Genomic DNA, 19703 nt, shown 5'->3' on the forward strand with positions numbered 1-19703 from the left:
ATCAGTTTCGAGGATGGAGTCATTGAATCAGCTATTCTGAGCTGTAGAATAATACAGGCTACAATGTTTATTGTAGAACATCATTATAATAGAATGATCAAATTTAGGGGCTAGAGTACATAAAATAATGGGAATATAGGGTGAAAGTATACATCTGAACAACTTTCACCAGATCGATTGCAGCGCACCCATACATGTATGTGCTACGCGTGCGCACGCAACCGGCACCGGCTGCCGCATGCATGCTAGGTAGACTGTCACGTACTATCAATTGGGAATCATTTTTCGAGTTATAGTTTTCATCGAGTGTACAGTTGAAGAGTGCAAATCATAATACGCCTACTCATGGTTAGAACTGCCTAATTATCTGGCAGTAGCACATAAAAGGGCCCTAAAATCAGACACATGGGTTCAAAATTCTGTGGGGGACATTTGATATTGTGTCTCCCATCCTTCAAAAAGTGCATTGTGAGCAGTTTGCAAGTTCAAAAAACACCTTCAGATACTTTGGTAGATAAAAAGGACATTTGAACGATTTTACAAACACATACGTATAATGTGCCCTTTGCATGTTCATTTTAACTATTTATTCCACCTCCACAACAAGGAAAGTGATACAAAAACAAGAAATGCCACAAAAAGTAGTTAACAAAAAGAACAAAAACTAAATTTAAAAAAATAACACATATTTTACAGTAACTTTTTTTAAGCAGAATATCATGAAAAGGAGGGAATGCAAGTGAAAAGGGCTTCCGTAGGAGGTAAACAATAACCAACAAAACACAGTGATCAGTGGCCATCACTGAATTTCTGTAAGAGGATTCCAGCCTACTGAGCATCAAACAAAGGTTGCTTTTTCCCCTCATCACACACCAGACTTAAACAGAAAAATCTGCAGTTTACAAGGTTAAGTTTAACTCTCATTCTGGTGCTTGATAAAACAGGTTCCTGTTGGTATTTCTAAGGAAATTCTTGGAACAGACATCCCATTGGAGGCAAGCTCTCATGGGCCATCATATCAGTAAGTGACAAGTTATATGTACATATTTTGATATGTTTTAATTACATCTTGCATTTTATAATTTTAATTTTACATTATTTTAATTTCTTTTTAGCATTTGTTGATACATTAAAAAAAATATTATTCCCTTTTCTTGTACCGGCAAGCAAATGTAATTTCCTTTATGGATCAATAAACTAATTCCATTCTATTCAAGTCAATTCAAGTCAATTCAAGTCAAGTCAAGTCAAGTCAAGTAGTCAAGTCAAGTCAAGTCATGTCAAGTCAAGTCAAGTCAAGTCAAAGCATGTCAAGTCCAGTCAAGTCAAGTCAAGTCAAGTCAAGTCAAGTCAAGTCAAGTCAAGTCAAGTCAAGTCAAGTCAAGTCAAGTCAAAGCATGTCAAGTCAAGTCAAAGCATGTCAAGTCAAGTCATGTCAAGTCAAGTCAAGTCAAGTCATGTCAAGTCAAGTCAAGTCAAGTCATGTCAAGTCAAGTCAAGTCAAGTCAAGTCAAGTCAAGTCAAGTCAAGTCAAAGCATGCACTTGTTTCCTTAACAATTAGAAGATTTGTTATCTTCAAACAGAAAGTTTGGTATTGGTTGAAAATATGCACAATATTAAAGATTACAAGGTAGTTGTGCCAGTCAGTTATAACTGAAAAATAAGTTAAGTTAAGATACAAATAATTTGTATGCTTGGTCAGTGATGTTAATACATACAAGGATAATTGTTGCCTGCAGTGACAGGGTCCATGGTGTTTTGGACACCCGAGGAAGCAACCATTTGCTCCCGAGGGTGTACAAAACCCATGGACCCCGTCACAGCAGGCAACAATTGTTTTATTATGCCATGGTAATAGATAACAGCTAGCTGCAGCTGTCCAACTCTCTGACTGGTAATGTCTGAAACTGTGGTTCTCGTTCTGTTGCAGTGCAGTATTGGTGAACTATTTGCACAGAATTTTTCATATTTTTCTTCATGCTGATTCTGTCCTGTTCAAAAATCAAAATTCTGATCTTGTCTTTGGAACAAGAGAAAAAAACCCCTCTTTTCAGAAGCGACCTGTGATTCCCTTATTCCACCAAGTTGAATGGCCCCAAGATCACCAGATCAATTACCTTTTGTAAGTTTTTCTTGTTGGTCACTTGAAAAACAAGTTTTTTTGCTATGTCCTCATTCAGGAATGTAGGTGGATGAGGTAAATGACTGTCAAGAATTTTCACGTCTTCAGCTCTCCAAAATTATCAAATAATTCACCCTTATGCTTCAGTCAACACACCAAGTTTCCTCAACATTTGAAAGACTTATATCCATAGATCAGTATGGCGATCCATATTCGTCTCAAAGTCATCTCGTTTTTGGAGATTTCCTGGACAATTTTTCTGCTATACCAGTATCAGCTGGAAAACCAAAGCTTGCCTTCAACCGCTGGTAAACATATTGTCCTCTGCAAACAATTGCATGGTCGTCTTCTTCGGATGGGTTGCTTCATATGTTAATGTTCCATTCAAAATCACTGGCAGCTCAGGCATCTCCATGGATACAGGACTTCATTCAGATGAATCCATTGTATCTTACGCAGGGTGTAACAATGCCAATTGCTTCTCGGCCCTGCCAGCAGAGGTATCTACCATTATTTATGCATTCACTAAACAAGGGAATAGACTTGTACTTTCAGTGCCCCTTTACTGATAAAACTTGCCGTACAACTGGATCTTTGGATCTAGTACAGAGACCCTGTGCAAGCCACCCTTGACCTGCTACAACCCTTGCAACTGAGTGCAAGTGCCGGCGCCGATCACGGCACACCCACCGCGAATGTATGGCCAGAATACACAGGGGGAGGAAGACTGCCTGTCATTGTAGGCAATCGGAGATCGTCCCGGGTCCACAGCATCAATACATGTTGAACTTGTGTGAAAACATCAAGGTCAAGAGATAAAACAATGCATTCTCAGTGCAGTAACATTGGATATGTAGTTAAGGAATATGGAATAAGGTGTCAAAAAAAAAAAATTCAACCTCATGCCTACTTATTAACTACAGTAAACTCCGGCTAAGACGGCACTCTCGGGACCAGAGAATTTGTGACGACTTACGTGAATGTCGGCTTCTACTGCAAGTCGTCATTTTGCCGACTTACACAAATACACAAATTGAATCACGGAGTGAAAAAAATAGATTGAATTAATGGCCTATGCGCATCTGTATCTGGATCATGTAAACAAGATTCATGGCTAAATTTCAAAGGCTTTGATTTACCCTGGTTTATTTCTACATCCATGGTTGATTCCAGCAAATATATCCTCAATGTTTATCATCACAAACAGACTGTGGTATTGATCACAGAAAGTCATGCATGTACGTACGTACGAAGCAAGGACGGCGCGGCCAGCTGGCGGTAACAGTGGTATACAGACCACTTGCATACTGTACGTCCATGTACATATAGTTTTCATTGTGCACGTACATACGTGTACAGTCACGAATTAAATGTGTGCATGGTACTGGTACAATGAGGGGACCCCCAAAATGAACAGAGCGCATGCGTGCAGCCAAGAGGGGGTACTGGTATTGATGGTACGGAATGGACATGTACTTCGTGTAAGCGAACGATGCACACAATGTACAGACTGTGCATGAAACAGTGTACACGTGCGATTAGTGTACACGTGCTGGCCGATGCATCGATCACGGGCCGTGCCATTGATAAACAGATGTCAGTTAGTGTGTGGGACTTTTCACTCGACACTTCTTACAAACCGCAGAGCACGATGCCGACTTATACAGAGGAATTTGTGTGGTTTTGAGGAAATGGGACTGAAAGTAACACGCTGACATAGGCGAAATGGCGGCTTACAAAGGCCGGCTTAGAAATGAAAATGTCAATGGAAATGCATTAGAGACAATCGGGACTTTCGTCAGACGGCCGATTTAAGCAATATGACGGTTTATACGATGTCGGTTTAGCCGGAGTTAATTACTGTATATGAAACAACCCTGAAGCATATGTTTTGTTGCATTGTGATGTTCAACATAATACTTTGTTCCATCGAATAATGTTGTTTGTGTACATGTACCTATCATGTAGATGTGTTGGAGAAATGTATTTCAAGACAGACAAGCTGAAAAATTGGAGTCCACAGCCACAAACCCTTGCAGGGTTTGAGCGCATTCGCACAGTAGGAAAGGGTGAGTCTTCTAGTCACATTTGGTAATGATTTTTAACTCCTTTCCCTTTGAGCATGATGGTTATTGTCTGGTAGACATTTTGACAGTACATGTATACATGTTTTGTAGATGGAAAGTTTTTTTTCTGGTTTCCCCTTTCTTTCTTGCAACATACAGTAGGTGGAGGATTGTCCTCACGAAAAGACAAAATTGATTTTGGAAATATATGCTTACATTCATGACAATATGTTAGTTGCTGTGGTGTTGGCAGAAAGCCCTTTTTTAATGCACAATGTATCAGACTGATAAATGACCGATGACTTTCTGTCTTTCAGGCCCCTCTAAAATTCTTGAAATTCTTAACAGTTTGCAAACTGGTATTTTGAAAGTATAATGCCATGAATGCACAAGAATTCTTACAGCTACATATGAACCAAACAAAATAAGGAGACCAATGGTCAAGCTGTTATGGGTACATTAATGGAGAACTATTTATTCTGAGGCTACTAGGCTGGACCAAATTGAATTAAGGAATTCTACAAGGCCAAATCACATACACATATAACAAAAAAGAATCCTCATAAACACAATACAGTCAAACTTTGATATGAAGAGCACTGTTAATACAACATCCTGCTTACAACAAGCACAATTTTAGGTCCCAAGTTTTTTTTCTTCTTTGTTTTCCATTACTAATAATGCAAGATACCCAGTACAAGTACATGTAATTTGTAAAGTCCCAAGGACCTTGTTATAAAGGTGTTCGACTGTACATCGTTGGAAAGTAAAATGAAAGAGACAAAACAATTATAAAATTTGTGTTTTTTGTTGTTGTTGATTTTGTTTTTTAACATAAAGCAAAAGGGAGGGAGGGTGGGAAGTAAATTGTTGAAGTCAGTGCTGCTGCGGCTTGAATCAGAATGAAGCTGATCGCACTTGCCTTCACAATATAAACCCATTTCATGACAAAGTAAAACAATACAAAATTATTTCATGGAAATTGCCCCAGTGATTGTCCATCTGTTTCCATGACTCATGAGGGAGAGTAGTAGTTGGAAACAGGATGTTGGGACCCTCCCATGTGGGGGCCATTGACCAACACTGACCATGATGTGGGTCAGTGTTTTTAACCTTACATGTATATTGTCTCCTGTAGTTCAGTAAAACAAAAATGTTACTTAATGATTTGCATAATTCCTTTATCTTTACATTATGTTTACATTTATGTGATAGGTTTTGTGTTTGTGCATTGCGAATGTGAGGGAGGTTGTAAAGTGCAAATTTAATAAAGAAAATATTAGTGCATTTCAAATGTTAAAACTATTACTGTGATAAATTGCAACAAATATAATTGCCTGTGAAAAATGTATGTAATCAATGCCCAAATGTGACATTTTAATGAAAAATGAACAATAATTTTCCAAATCAGGAGCATATGGAGCAGCAGTCTTGTACAGGAAAAAAGACGATGACTCCTTGGTTATTCTGAAGGAGATAAATATGCTGGATCTATCAGCTTCTGAACGCCAAATGGCCCTTAATGAGGTATGTACCATGACTGAGATTTCATTTAAATTTTCTTATATCAAAATTTGAATTGTTTGTAGGTTTTTTGGTTTATCTATAGGCCTGTATAATCAAACGTGGCCATGGTACTGGGAGCCATAGTGTCTGGCAGCCAATTACATAAATTTTGAACAATACATAATTTACTCTAATGTTATAAGATGAAATAATTGTATTTGTTGGATGTTGTTACGCAATATACAGCAGGGCTGTAGTCAAGTCCATCTCAGGTCTCTGCAAGTCCACCACAAGTCATCTAGTCCCAGTTCAACTCACAAGCTATCCTAATCAGGGATCCTACACACAAGGATAAATGACTTTCCTGAGTTCTAGTACAAAATGCACTGAGCTGACTTGCCTTAATTAGTTAGACGCGTGATAATGGGCATTACTACCTGTAGGCTTGTAATTGCGAATTTTCCAGGTGTGCCATTTTTTTTTTTTTTTTGTGTGCATGATTTCAAAAATGGAAATATTCATAAAACTGTAAGCAAAACTACTCCTTATGCTATATAATTGTTCCCAAATTGTTAAAAAATAATTACTTTAGGATATAACAGATGGTATTGTGCAGTTTTTGCCATCATAGATGAAGTATTTACCCGGGAAATAAACGTCAAATTTCGAGGAAAAACACCGTTTACCCAAATTTCGTTTTAAATTAGGCTTTCCATACAGAGTTTTTGAGAGATGTGGTCCTGAACCGATAAAATAAAAGCGAACATTTCATAGTTCATTTCAAAGCTAAAGATATTGTGCTTGGCGTTAACATGGTTATGTAGATATCACTTATCATAATCTATATATATATATATATAAGAGCAAGTTTTACTCGGCCTCCGAGAAATGTTTGCTCCCTAAAGGATCCGAGACCGCCGGCTCCCGCGACGCCAAAAATCCCACCACATCCGTAGAAATATGGGTTATTTTTGGGGCCTGTTTTGGAATTACTCACTCACTCATTCACACTCACTAAGTTGGCCACAGCTGAGCCCTGCACCCGATTTCATCAAACTCTTCGTAACTTACGATGCATCGCAGCGCTGCGACGCGTCGTATCTCTACGACACATTGCAGCTGCGACGTGTCCTGCGATCCATTTCACAAAACACGTCGTAAGTGCGACGCGTCGTATGTGTATTTATAGCACAACTGGGTGACTGTTTTATGTATTTATTCAGCGTACAGTAAATAGTCGTCTGATATTCATCAAAGAGCCGTCCGGTCTCAGCTCGAAATTTGTTAAAACATAAAACAAAATGGTGGTCGTGCGATGCAATTTTGCAGGAAAACAAGCTCTCAGTGGACTGTATAGCTACTTTGAAATTTCAACTGCAATATTCCAGTCTAATTCATAATTATTCAATGAATTTTCTATTTACAACTTTACACACATTGCCTCGGTATTATAATTTTGTTTATGGCATTAAACTGGCTAAGAAAGGGACTCTTCTTATTTTGCGATGACCACTAGACACGTCGTAACTTGCGACGTGTTTTAAGCCGTTGTCAAGGAACTTACGACGTGTTCAACAAATCGCAACTTTCATGAAAAGGATCATACGACGCGTCGCGAGTTGCGACGTGTTACACAGCGCTTCGTGAAATCGGGTGCTGGCACGGATACTCCATTCGTCATGATTCCTCATGCATGCATCTAGCTCATTTGTCTCTTCCACCCATGTATCTCTCTTCAGTACATTGATGTATAATGCCTTTGGTCTGCCTGTATGTCTTCTCCATGAGTCGGCTGCCAGAGTATTAGCTGGCTCGTGGGTAGCTCAGGATGACGGAGGCAGTGTCCTGCTAATTCCATCCTTCTGTAGGCAATTTTGTCCCCAACCTTAGGGAGCTCCCCATACAGATCTGTGTTATTAATATGATCTCTCCAGTTGATGTTGAGTACAGCTCTCAGCATATGAGTATAGGTGCCGTTGAGTGACTTCTCCAGGACAGATGTAAAGTCCATGTTTCGCACCCATAGAGCAGTACCGATTCAACTGTGGCTAGGAAAAAGCTCAGCTTTACCTGTCTTGTTATGTTGGCGTTCCACACACTTTTCGTTTTGTTGAGGGCTGTCTTGGCTAGGGCTTTCCTGATCTTGATATCACCCTGAGTGGAGTTCACCCAAAAGACTAGATATTTGATGTCTGTTACTTCCTTGGGATCAACAAAGGATTGATCCATTGCTTTAAATCCACTAGCAGTTGTTGGAAGAAACAGACCACTATGAACGTGAGTAAAGCTGTTTGGCTTTGCTTTATGGTTGAACAAACTCGAATCAAACTTGAATCAAACTTTTTCTAGCAGGTCTGTTTAAGTTGTAAGAAGTTCAAGTTTACGTTTGTTGACCACTCTTAATGCTGTGACTTAATTATGACTTTTCTCCATGATTCAGATTTTGTTATTTAATGGTAACACTGAACATTTTCATATTACACGGTCTTAGCCCATACCCAGTGCATTGTACGTTCGCATTCTATTGCATTTATAGGCCATTGCACGTCCCCTGTTATCCTTCAGCGTCGTGGTATATCCTTGAGAACTAAGCAAACATACTGTATATCATGTCTGGCACATACTGTATATGATGTCTGGCACCAGAGTCTGAGTCACGAGTCACTTTTCTTTAGTTGTTCACCAATCTAATCTATTTTTTGTGTGTATTATTTTTCAATCATCCCGTCTGTCCCAGTAAATCCCAGTGTATATGGTTTACTTTGTGTGTGTACCTTGTGTGTGACCCAAAATTCCATTTTAGTACCGGACACTTTTTGGCATGACATCGGGCTCTGGTGCTCGTTGTGCAGGCACTAGGCGAGCGTGCACGGCCCTGGATACGATTTTCCACGGCGCCGTGTTTTGTCTATGGAGTACAAAAGAATGCTACGTTCATCGCACAAATACGTAACGTTATGTTTTTTCTTTTGATAAAAATATGTGACTTGAGTCACGAGTCACAAAGCTCAAATCTGAGTCATCATGGTCGAGTCCAAGTCCAAGTGATTTTTACCCTTCAGCCGAGAGGCTCGAGGGGTATTGTCATCGCCTAGGGCGTCCGTCCGTCCGTATGTCGTACCGTTCTGACCATACCCCCCTTGTGGGTGATGTTCCTTTCAGGACACATCACCCCACTATTTTCACAATAGAAAAACATCACCCAAGAAGAGAATCTTTAGAAAAAGGGATAATGGGAACACAATGCTATCACCCCACAATTCCGTCTGGCTAGACCGGCCGTCCGTCCGTCCGTCCGTCCGGGCAGCTTAGTTTCCGGATGATAACTTGAGTTAGAAATGTTGTTTGAGATTGTAACTTCGGTACGGGGTTGCCCTTGGGAGTAGGCAAGTTGGGATTGGTTTTTAGGTCAAAAGGTCAAAGGTCAAGGTCACCGTGGTGAGTTAAAGGTAAATGGTTTCCGGATGATAACTTGAGTTAGAAATGAGATTTTGGTGTCTTACTTTGGTAGGGGGTTGCCCTTGGGAGTAGGCAAGTTGGGATTGGTTTTTGGGTCAAAAGATCAAAGGTCAAGGTCACCACAGTGAGTTAAAGGTACATGTAGATGGTTTCCAGATGATAACTTGAGTTAGAAATCACATTTTGCTGTCTAACTTCGGTAGGGGGTTGCCCTTGGGTACAGGCAAGTTGGGATTAGTTTTGGGGTCAAAAGGTCAAAGGTCAAGGTCACCACGGTGAGTTAAAGGTAGATGGTTTCCGGATGATAACTTGAGTTGGAAATGAGATTTTGGTGTCTTACTTAAGTAGGGGGTTGCCCTTGGGTACCTAGGCAAGTTGGGATTGGTTCTGGGGTCAAAGGTCAAAGTCACCATGTTGAGTTAAAGGTTAATGGTTTCCGGATGATACCTTGACTCTGGCTGAGGGGTTTCAACAGCAACGCTGTTATTTTCCAATGTGACTCGAGTTGAGTCCGAGTCACGAAAAATGTGGCTCGAGTCCGACTCGAGTTGGAGTCCTGGACTTCAGTCCTACAACACTGATGGAACTCACAGTTGTCAACCAAGCAACCAAGAGCAGTACTTGGTACCATCGCGCGATTTGCGCCCGCATGCAGACGCAACACTAAGCAGGGTATACTCGCACATAATATTTTAAGATGTACCGGTATGTAACTTCATGTATCAATTATCAATCATATTATTCCAGATTCGTGTACTGAGCATTTTCGACCACCCAAACATCATTAGCTACTATGACAGTTTTGAAGAAGATGGAACGCTTATGATAGAAATGGAATATGCAGATGGAGGGTGAGTACTTGCATTTCTTCATTGTAAATTAAATCCATAATACTTTTTCTCTAAGTGTATAAATGAAAACAAATTTGTGTAAGGATGGTGGTCTTTCACAAGTCCATGTAGAGTAAAATTTCTCTACAATGAACATGACACAGAGTTGTAATGACTCAAGTCAGTGTCGAGTCCAACTCGAGTCACAATTTTTGGTGAATCAACTCGACTTGAGTCCCTAAGGGAAAATGACTCGAATCAACTCGAGTCACTGCAAGCAAATGGCTCGACTCGACTTGACTCAAGTCCAGGGTTCGAAATTAGCGGTAGCCCGGTAGCCAAATGCTAGTCAAAACGGCAGCGGGCTAGTCAAACTATTCTACAGTAGCCCAGCTGGCGAGTCAAAAAATTATTGGGATACTGCAAAGATGAAAGGACAGGAAAAAATAAATCATGAAATTCAGAAAGCAAATCAGCATCAATTTGTGTATAATTTAACAACTGTTTGAAAGGGTTAAATTATTAGATCTGTTTTTTGAAAACACTGACAAAATTGCCTCAGAATAGATGAGAAATCAGTTCGAAATGGGTAAAAAGAACTTTACTTACAACCTTTACATCCAGATCCTGTCTCCTTGTTCGATCACGTCTGTTTTCACATCGCGTACTTGCGTGAGAACGAAAATGATAACGACGCGAAGATTTACCTACCTACATCCAATGAATTTTATATTTATTCAGGCTCGTTTGGATCACGTTTTAATACAGGTCTTATCAACGGTCATTTTAGATTTGTTTGTAAATGAAAATAAATCCTTCAAGTTTATTCAAAACAATTGTCCGTCTTAAAAGACATTTTAGTCATCTGTTTAAGTTTAAGTTTTTACCCAATGACCGCCACAAAATAATTTTCATAAATTGTCATGCTTAAACGAGTGATCGAGTTCCACGAGTCCACGCAGAGGTTTTGGGAAGTGAGAGGTCTATTTTTGGCTAGGCTTGGACGGTATTTCGGTAGTACCGGATAGTCAAGGTTTTTTTTAATAACCGACTAACACCGACTAATGATTCATGAATACCGAAACACAGGTGAACTCGGTGTGGAATTTCAATACCGCGGTATTCTTCCTAGTGTTCAGAATCTTCGCAAAAGCCTTTCAAACAGAAAGACAAGCAACCTCTTTGACATGTTTGATTCCATTCTTTGTGGTTTCAGGCATCCAGTTTCATGTCCGCATTGTCAATTACCGTTGACAGATTGAACACAATTGTCAAGCTCGACTAGAAAACCTGATACTTCGGCAGCTGCAATACCACAAAGGCCTTTGAAGTTCTGCTAACGCCGCCGTGTTTGCGGTTTTCTTTGTGTGTAAAGTGTCTCCGCTGAAAGTTCAAACAATGTTTTACACGTGGGAATCTTTTGACGGTTGTGATAAAAACTGGTCGTCTTAATTGTTTCTCCGTGGTTGTTTCAGAGAAATCTTACATCATCATGCGTAATTTTTGCCACAACATAGTTCCCAAGAATATCAGCAACAAGAAAAAAAACCGTGTCAATCTTGGTTATATGACTGCCAAAACTTGCAGGCTTCAGTCTAGTGCTATATGCGTGCGCTCGGAACAATTTTTTTTCATTCATGTTTCGGTTCGATTGGTCCGTTAGTTATTCATCGGTACCGACGTTCAAAGGGAAGGGCCTCGCCTGAATATGCCGAGTGTCCAGATAAAAATCCAGAAAAGAAAATACTCCAAAAGAAAGCGTAATACAAGAACCATGATTTCTCACCCGTGGGAAAACCCCCCGTAATGCCCGCACAATCACACGTAAAGCTACGCCCGTCCTGCTAGGCCCACAAGCACAATTGCACGTGCTTTTTCCCACGCACTGTGTAGATCAAGCTGATTGGCAATCTAAAACGGCGCTCGAAACATTTTCCATTCATGTTTTGGAATGATTGGTCCGTTCGTTATGAAGGTCGCGGCACCGACAACTTCATACACAACGTATTACAGCGTCCACAATTGCGCATGCGTAATATTGTGATGTTTACTATTATCAATCACGGACCGATCATGTGAGAAGGAGTACGATATTTTTTGTAGGAGTTTGATTTTCACATGACACCGGCGAAGCGCGTAAGGAGTCGCTGGTGGCCGGCATAAATTGCATGAGCCTTTTGAGTCACTCACAATGGATACCAACTGAAAAGCATACGTTCGCTAGGATCTGGGGATCATCGCGTGGTCGGCCTCTGGCATCGGTCGACGATCTGCATTATTTTTTAGTGGACCTTGTCAAGTCAATGACTTACAAATTCAAAAAATGCAATACCACAAAAAGTAAGCTTCCCGTGTTTAATAATCTGTTAGTGTAACAATGATATGTTGTTTTTACAAACAAATGGACTGATAATGAAAGTTTGAAACAAGACACTTTTAGTGTAGGAGATTTGCGGCGTGAAGCATTTGCGTGATTTATGCTGCGCCGGCGGCTTATCAACTCGGCACGTGGTGCCTGGTGGTTAGTTATTTTTTCTTCTGATAATGACGTGACTAATACCCCACTTAACATAATACCGCGGTTTTAGTGAATACCGCGTTTTTTTTGTCACTGGATACCGCGGTATAGTAAATGCAATACTGTCCCAAGCCTATTTTGGCACGATATTTTCTTTCACGTCATGCGATTTTTCAGTTTCCATTTCCATTTCTTAAGAAATCAATATACCAAAACTAATTTTAAAAACTCTGACTTTTACACGTTAATTTTTCTTTTCCGAGGGGCCCTGAAGCGCGACACCAGGGGTCAACTTTCAGGCTCTATGCACATTTTACATGTTTGGACATTGTTGTTAATGAGACACTCTATTAAAAAAAACAACATGCCAGCTAGTGAAAATACCTGCGGGCTAGTTAAGAGCCTGTTTCAGTAGCCCGGCTGGCCAGTGAAAAAAAAGTTAAGGTCAAACCCTGGAGTTCCTCATCATAATGACTCGACTGGACTCGAGGAAGGCTAATAAGACTCGAGTCCCAAAAATAAAAGCAGCTTTGCGAAAAATATTTGCAATGACTTACGCCGGTGCCGGTTTTTGTTCGCGTCAAGTTAGAATGGTCGTGAATAATGTTTATATGTGGTTTGATCAGTATTCCCATTAGTTGAATGGCGATCAGCTGGCACCCCCTTTTTTATTTTCATTAAGAGTCAAATAAGGTGTCACCACATGTAGTAGCCCAAACGAAAATAAAAAAGTCAAAAAATGACTTTCTCTCTTGTGATTATTTATTGTATAGTGTTCAAATATTTGTGACTTGATTCGACTCAGCTACACACTTGACTCGACACGACTCGACTCGACTACACACTGTGACTAGACACAACTTGACTTGACCTTCTTAATTTAATGACTCGACTTGATTTGAGTTACTTCTTTAAAATGACTAAACTCGACTCGATTCACAAAAATCAGTGACTCGTTACAACTCTGACATGACAGGGTCCAGAAATGATTGTTCAGTATAGCAGTAATCATTCATTACAACCATTTTCAGCCACTGGCATGCTACTCTAAGTTGCAATGACAGCATTCATATACACTGTACATGTAGGGTGGGAGCCCATAACTTTTATTCAAAAGCTTCAGAATCAACCTCAAAGTCTGAAAGGGTTTTCCAACGTCATTACAGAAAGGAATTTCTGCCGGGTCAGGGTTGTGGTCTCTTCATTGTACTAGTCAGGCATTAAATTGCATTAGCACCCGCTACGCTTTTTGAAATAAGCGCTATGCTTAAATCGTGCTGCTATGCTACTGCTAGGCTATAAATTTTGCTTACGGAAAAAACATTTGCTTCCGTTTGTTCATAATCGTATAAGTGCGGCGACCTCACGACCTCCCCCCGCACCTTATACGACATGGGTACCGTGATGCCATTCATACGAACCAGTGTTGGAGCAAAGGCTTTGACCCTCAAGGCCAAGGCCAAGGCCAAGGCTTTGACCCTCAAGGCCAAGGCTAAGGCCAAGGCTTTGACCCTCAAGCCTCGAGGCCAAGGCCAAGGCTTAACCCTCAAGGCCAAGGCCAAGGCCCTGTTTTATGAAATGACCACTGATATAGAACTAATTATAGTCACATGAGTGACACATCATCACGCAAGGGTGGATCCAGAACACAATTTGGGGGGGGGGGGGGCAAAGAAATTTTGGTCCCCCCCAAAAAAAGTGGGTCAAAAAATCACGGCTTGGGCTTCGGGGCCGATTTAAGGGCCCCGAAAAAGTTTTGGATCCGAGATGCTCTGTGGTGCGATTTGAGGCAATTTCTGACCATTTTAACCGATGTTTTTTGAGGAAAAGATGGTGGTGTACTCATTGCCTGCCTTTATTACGACGTCACATAAAAAAAAAATGGTTTCGTTTTTTTTGGGGGGGGGGCGGGGCATGGCCCCTTTTGGCCCCCCTGGATCCGCCCTTATCATCACGAATTGCTCGTTACGAAGAACAACATTTCTTTCATTGCAATTAACATGCTCGCATAGGCCTACACCGTTTTATGACTGCACTGTATCTATTAAAGTATAAGTTCAGGTCTTCAATATGGTTTAACTAAACAAAATAATGATTTACTTCTATATTGACACACAATTCTCCCAAGTGTAACAAAAGGGGGATCCAAGAAACTGATTTGGGAAATTTTTATTTGCTGGCCCAACATGGTAAGAAATATCAGCATTATCTAAAACAGATACATGCAAATGTTTAGCACTTATCAGGGAGACATATAAAACCAATCAGATCTATTCCATAGTTATATGCAATTAAAGTGATCATCTCATTAGCCCCACAAGTGTACGGAATATTTTTGCAGCAAATTTACTACAATGGTAACAAAATGTGATGCTACAAAAGTGGAAGTGTGCCCAACACACAAATCTATAGGGTGCTTCCCTCCTCCATGGTAATACGATTAAAATGGTAACAGCAAAATTTCAAACAGATTTATCTGGAAAATGCAAAAATCTATGGGCCTTGAAGAGCCTTGACTCAAAATTGCAAGGCCCTGAACCCTCAAGGCCAAGGCCAAGGCCAAGGCTTTTGCCCTCAAGCCTCGAGGCCAAGGCCAAGGCCCTAAAATCCAGCCTTAAGGCAGCCTTAAGGCCAAGGCCCAGCATCAAGGCGCTACATCACTGATACGAACATTATGCGTTTACAAGTAATAATTCCCTACGAAAGCATGTGCTGTGTTATGCTGCTGTGTAGTTCCATAGAGAAATGACCAAAGAAGTTCCAGCGATACGTACGTGTCACATATCCGCTCTGTGGACTGGACCACACCATTTGCGGTACTGGTTGTGCTTTCTTAAGAACAATTTACCAGCATTTCCACTGTTTAATTTGGAATAACAAACTTTTTATGGAGTCTGAAACATTTCCTTCGCAAATTAATTTCTTCAACGGCACAGTGTAATTTTCATAAAGAATTTATTCGAGAAATGTTAAAGCACCTCTTACGATATCAATGGATCTGTCCATAAAAATTACCTCAACGTGCTGAATCGCAAAGTAGCATTCTGACGGTTACTTGCTTGTTGCTAATAGCAATTTGATAAGTTTGGTAGTTAAAAGGGACCTGTTTGTTCTTAGGACAAAGCCAATCAGAAACTAGAGGTTGTATTAACAGCCACACGGTGTTGGGCCATGGATTACGGCAGACTTTGCCACACACATCAACTCAAAATATGCATGGTCAAATCCATGTTTGAATTTTTCAACATGCCGCCAGAGGGCGCTCTAACATTTGATGACGTCACCTGTAAAATGTTTGTACAGTACTACCTAGGCAGACACTCACATCGTTGAAAGCAAGTTCGCATCTTCTGCCAATTTCAAATAATAAGGCACTTCCAGTTTCGACCGGAAGGAAGGGTCACGTGATTTTGCACTTAATACCAAAAATGAAGACCCTGCAATATTGTATCGATTGCCATAAAAAACAAAATCAAATCTGTAGCAGTTGATTAGCTGTTCCCAATTTCAATTGGGAACAGCTCTTGTTTTCGTTTAAGTTTTTTTTTTTCCTTTTTTTTCTTTTTTTTTCTTTTTCCACTTTTCCCATAGGTTTTGTACACGTTTTTATTCTACAAGCCACTTTGGCAATTATTTTAAGTCCGATCAACTTTAAACTCAGCATAGTTATTAACCATCATCTGAAGATATATGCCGAAACTTTTCGTCATGCTGACGTCATCACCTGATTTATTATGGAATTTTGAATATTTAATTTTTCCCATAGACTTTGTACACAGAAATTTAAAAAAAAATGTCGATTTTCAGAGGGCATTTTCAACTCTTTGCCAGTAATTTATTTACACCAATCTTTGTCCAAGCAAAGACCCTAATTCAAACAACATTGTGTAATGATGACGTCATGATGACGTCATCCGGTGTTTATTTATAGGCAATTAAATTGTGACACTTTTAATATTTAAAAATGCATAAGAAATCAACCGTACGCGTCCGCAGCATTCTGTTGCCGGCAAGTGGTAGAGTAGATTAAGGTCTTTATTTCATTCAGTGTGCGTGAAATCACGTGACCCTTGCTTCCGGTCGAAAAAGGCCAAAACCGGAAGTGGCTTATTATTTGAAAGTGGTAATAGATATGAACTTGCTTTCAACGGTGTTAGTCTCTTGGCTGATAGTATTCTTCAAATTATCTACCGATGACGTCATGCAATCTTCGAGCGCCCTCTAGCGACAGGTTGAAAATTTTCAAAAATGTATTTTGAATAGATGTCTGTGGCGAAGTTTGTCGGAATCGCCTAAATATTGGTGTATATGATGACCTTGACCCACTTAAGACGTGTGCGAAGTTTAAGGTGTATGACGTCATTAGACCGGAAGTTATAATGAAAAGACCCTTTTTCCTTAGAAAATTCCTGAAAAATCAACCATGGCAGTTTTTATATTAGTTTTTACTTTAATTGTCTATTTAAGGGTAGGTCTAAAACAGCAAATACGCAAATAAGGCAATAAGCAAACTCGGACATGCCCTGCGCACGCTTAAAACTTCAGGTTGACAAAACCTCTGCTTTGAAACATGCACAGGACGTCCACAATGTACAGTACATGTACATGCACGTACATTGTACATATCGTATGTCAGTCAGCCCGTGCACAGCGCACTTGTTGCTTAGGTCATATCCTGTCCACAGTGACCGTTTTAGCGGATTTCCGGCTAACTTTGACAGATTTTGTGTTCATGCATAGTCAGGGACGTATTATTGATAAAAAAAATCATAATGCGGAAAAGCCCTATCTTCTGTTGCAAACAGACATAGATCTCTACTTATATGTCTATGGGTCCAACAGATAATCAATATTGGGAACAGCTCTGTGGTTGTTCACAACCACAATTTCTAGTTTTATATTGATTTTCAAAGATTAAATCTAGAAATCTTTGATTGCTTGTAATATGATACTTGATGACGTCATTGTGACGTCATTACCAGAAAGTTCAAGAGCTATTTTAACTGTGCTATATACAGCCAAATCTTGATTATATCTATCACGGTTGATTTTTTAGCAATTTTTGAAGGTTTAAAGGTCTTTTTATTGTAACTTCCGGTCTGATGACGTAATCCATTTTTTTTCGCGCACAGGTGTTGTCTGCATTATGGTCATCATGTACATTAATTTTGAAGCGATTACCGCAAACTTCGCCACAGACATCAAGTGAAAATGCGTTTTTCGCGTTTTTTAACCTGCCGCTAGAGGGCGCTCCAACTCTTCATGACGTCACCAATTATTTTTTTTGAAAGGTCAATCCAGGCAGACATCAACACCGTTGAAAGCAAGTTCATATCTTTTTCCACTTTCGAATTATTAGGCACTTCCGGTTTCGACCGGAAGGAAGGGTCACGTGATTTTACGCGCACAAGATAAAATGAAGATCATATATTATCATGTCGATTCCCGCAAAATTTAAGTTGTGGTCTCTGACGGTTGATTTTATATTGAATTTCAAAGATTAAATTGATTATTTTTTGAAGTGACGTCACGTGACCCATGATGACGTCATGATGACGTAATTGCAAAAAAGCACATCTTCAGTTGGTTGTGCATTCATGTATTGACAATTGAAGTTCATATATGTTTTCATTTTGACAAACAGTTCCGGAGAAGAATGTGTCTAGAAGAATAATAAAAAAAATAGTAAATTCTTACAATAACAATAGGTGTTGGGCTGAGGCCCAACACCTAATTATTGCCAGAAAGTAATATTTCTTTAGCGCTCAAGGCATGCGTTGCTTTCTCAAATGCTGTGGGAAAATTTTGTCGTAGTTCACTGGCGCGGACAGGCTCTTGACCAATAGGAATGGGCAGGGTTGGCTGATTTAAATCACGTTGATTTAAATCACTGATTTAAATCGCGATTTAAATCAAATGATTTTTTTAAAATAAAAATCACTGATTTAAATCACTTTTTTGTAAAAATCATATTTTTGGCAAAATCAATTGATTGAGGGTCATTTTAATCATTTAAATCAGCTGATTCCACTTAATTACAAAGTGTAAGATGTTGTTAACACATTCAACATGTTCAAACACCCCTACTTCGTCACCATCAACTAAATTTAGGTTTTGCATAATTGCACAACTGAATTTGTTGTTTTGATTAAGTCAAGATCTGAGTTCAAAAGTTTTTCTTCAAAGTTTTTAATTTTAGAGAGAGCACACTCACGTTTGCTTTAATCATTCTTTGATCTGTTTACAGTAATATTGTGAATCAACTGTGCTGATGTAGGCTTACATGAACCATCAAAAGGTGTATTAAGTCCCAATTGATAGTCTTATTCCTAACGTTTCTCCCTACAAATTTAGATTGAGATTTATATAAACCTTTTAAAGGTGCGAGGCCTGATTTCTGTTCTCCACCTTGGACCATCAATCAAACACTAGCATGGGCGTCGCGAGGGGGGGGCAAGGGGGGGCACTTGCCCCCCCCCTGGAAAAGCAAAAAAAAAAAAAAAAAAAAAAAGGAAGAAAAAAAAAGGAAAAAAGAAAAAGAAAAAGAGGCGCGACGACAAAGTGGTGTAAATTTAATGAGTTGGGGGGGGGGGCAAAATGTCCCTGCCCCCTCTTAAACTGATAAATCGAGAATGTGTTGAGAAATACACGCATTTTTGGGCAAAATTTTTTTTTGCCCCCCTCTAGAAAAAATCCTGGCGACGCCCATGAACACTAGGCCCTATAAGTTTCACAAGGATCAGTGCCGCCGGTTTTGAAATTAGAAGCATTTTTATGAAATTAACATGCCCATGGAGAACTGTCATATTTTTTTTGTATACCATGTACTGGTACCATAAATCAATTTTTCATTCATATCTACACACAACGTATCTCAGCTGTATCTCAATCAAGCAATGCACCTTTAAAGTGTCTTCAGTATTAATGTACCATTGAACCAATGATGTAGACAACATGTAGAAGAAATCAAGTGATTTTTTTTTAAATCACTGATTCAATACAATTTTTTTCAAAAGCAATTTATTGAATTTTGTGGATGATGGGTATTATAGGAACCTGTAAACTCTTTTGTGATGGGTGTGAGGGTGCATGGGGAGATGTAGACACATGTTTAGACAAATCAATATTTTGAAAGTTAAACAAATCTAAAAAAAATTGATTTAAATCAAATAAATCTGATTTTTAATTTTTTTTTTTTTAA

At 39.6% G+C, this 19703-nt stretch overlaps 1 protein-coding gene across 1 annotated transcript in view; it reads left to right on the forward strand.

The window, feature by feature from the left end:
- Positions 1–19703, forward strand: part of LOC119720968 (serine/threonine-protein kinase Nek8-like) — a 189496-nt gene that overhangs the window by 12975 nt on the left and 156818 nt on the right. The window contains exons 4-7 of the mRNA XM_038190833.1: positions 945–1021; positions 4092–4192; positions 5601–5716; positions 9902–10005. Coding sequence (XP_038046761.1) covers positions 945–1021; positions 4092–4192; positions 5601–5716; positions 9902–10005 — 398 coding nt within the window. The remainder of the gene's footprint in view (positions 1–944; positions 1022–4091; positions 4193–5600; positions 5717–9901; positions 10006–19703) is intronic.

Source organism: Patiria miniata, unplaced genomic scaffold (genome assembly GCF_015706575.1).
Source record: "Patiria miniata isolate m_02_andy unplaced genomic scaffold, ASM1570657v1 HiC_scaffold_9, whole genome shotgun sequence".
Lineage (NCBI taxonomy): Eukaryota > Metazoa > Echinodermata > Asteroidea > Valvatida > Asterinidae > Patiria > Patiria miniata.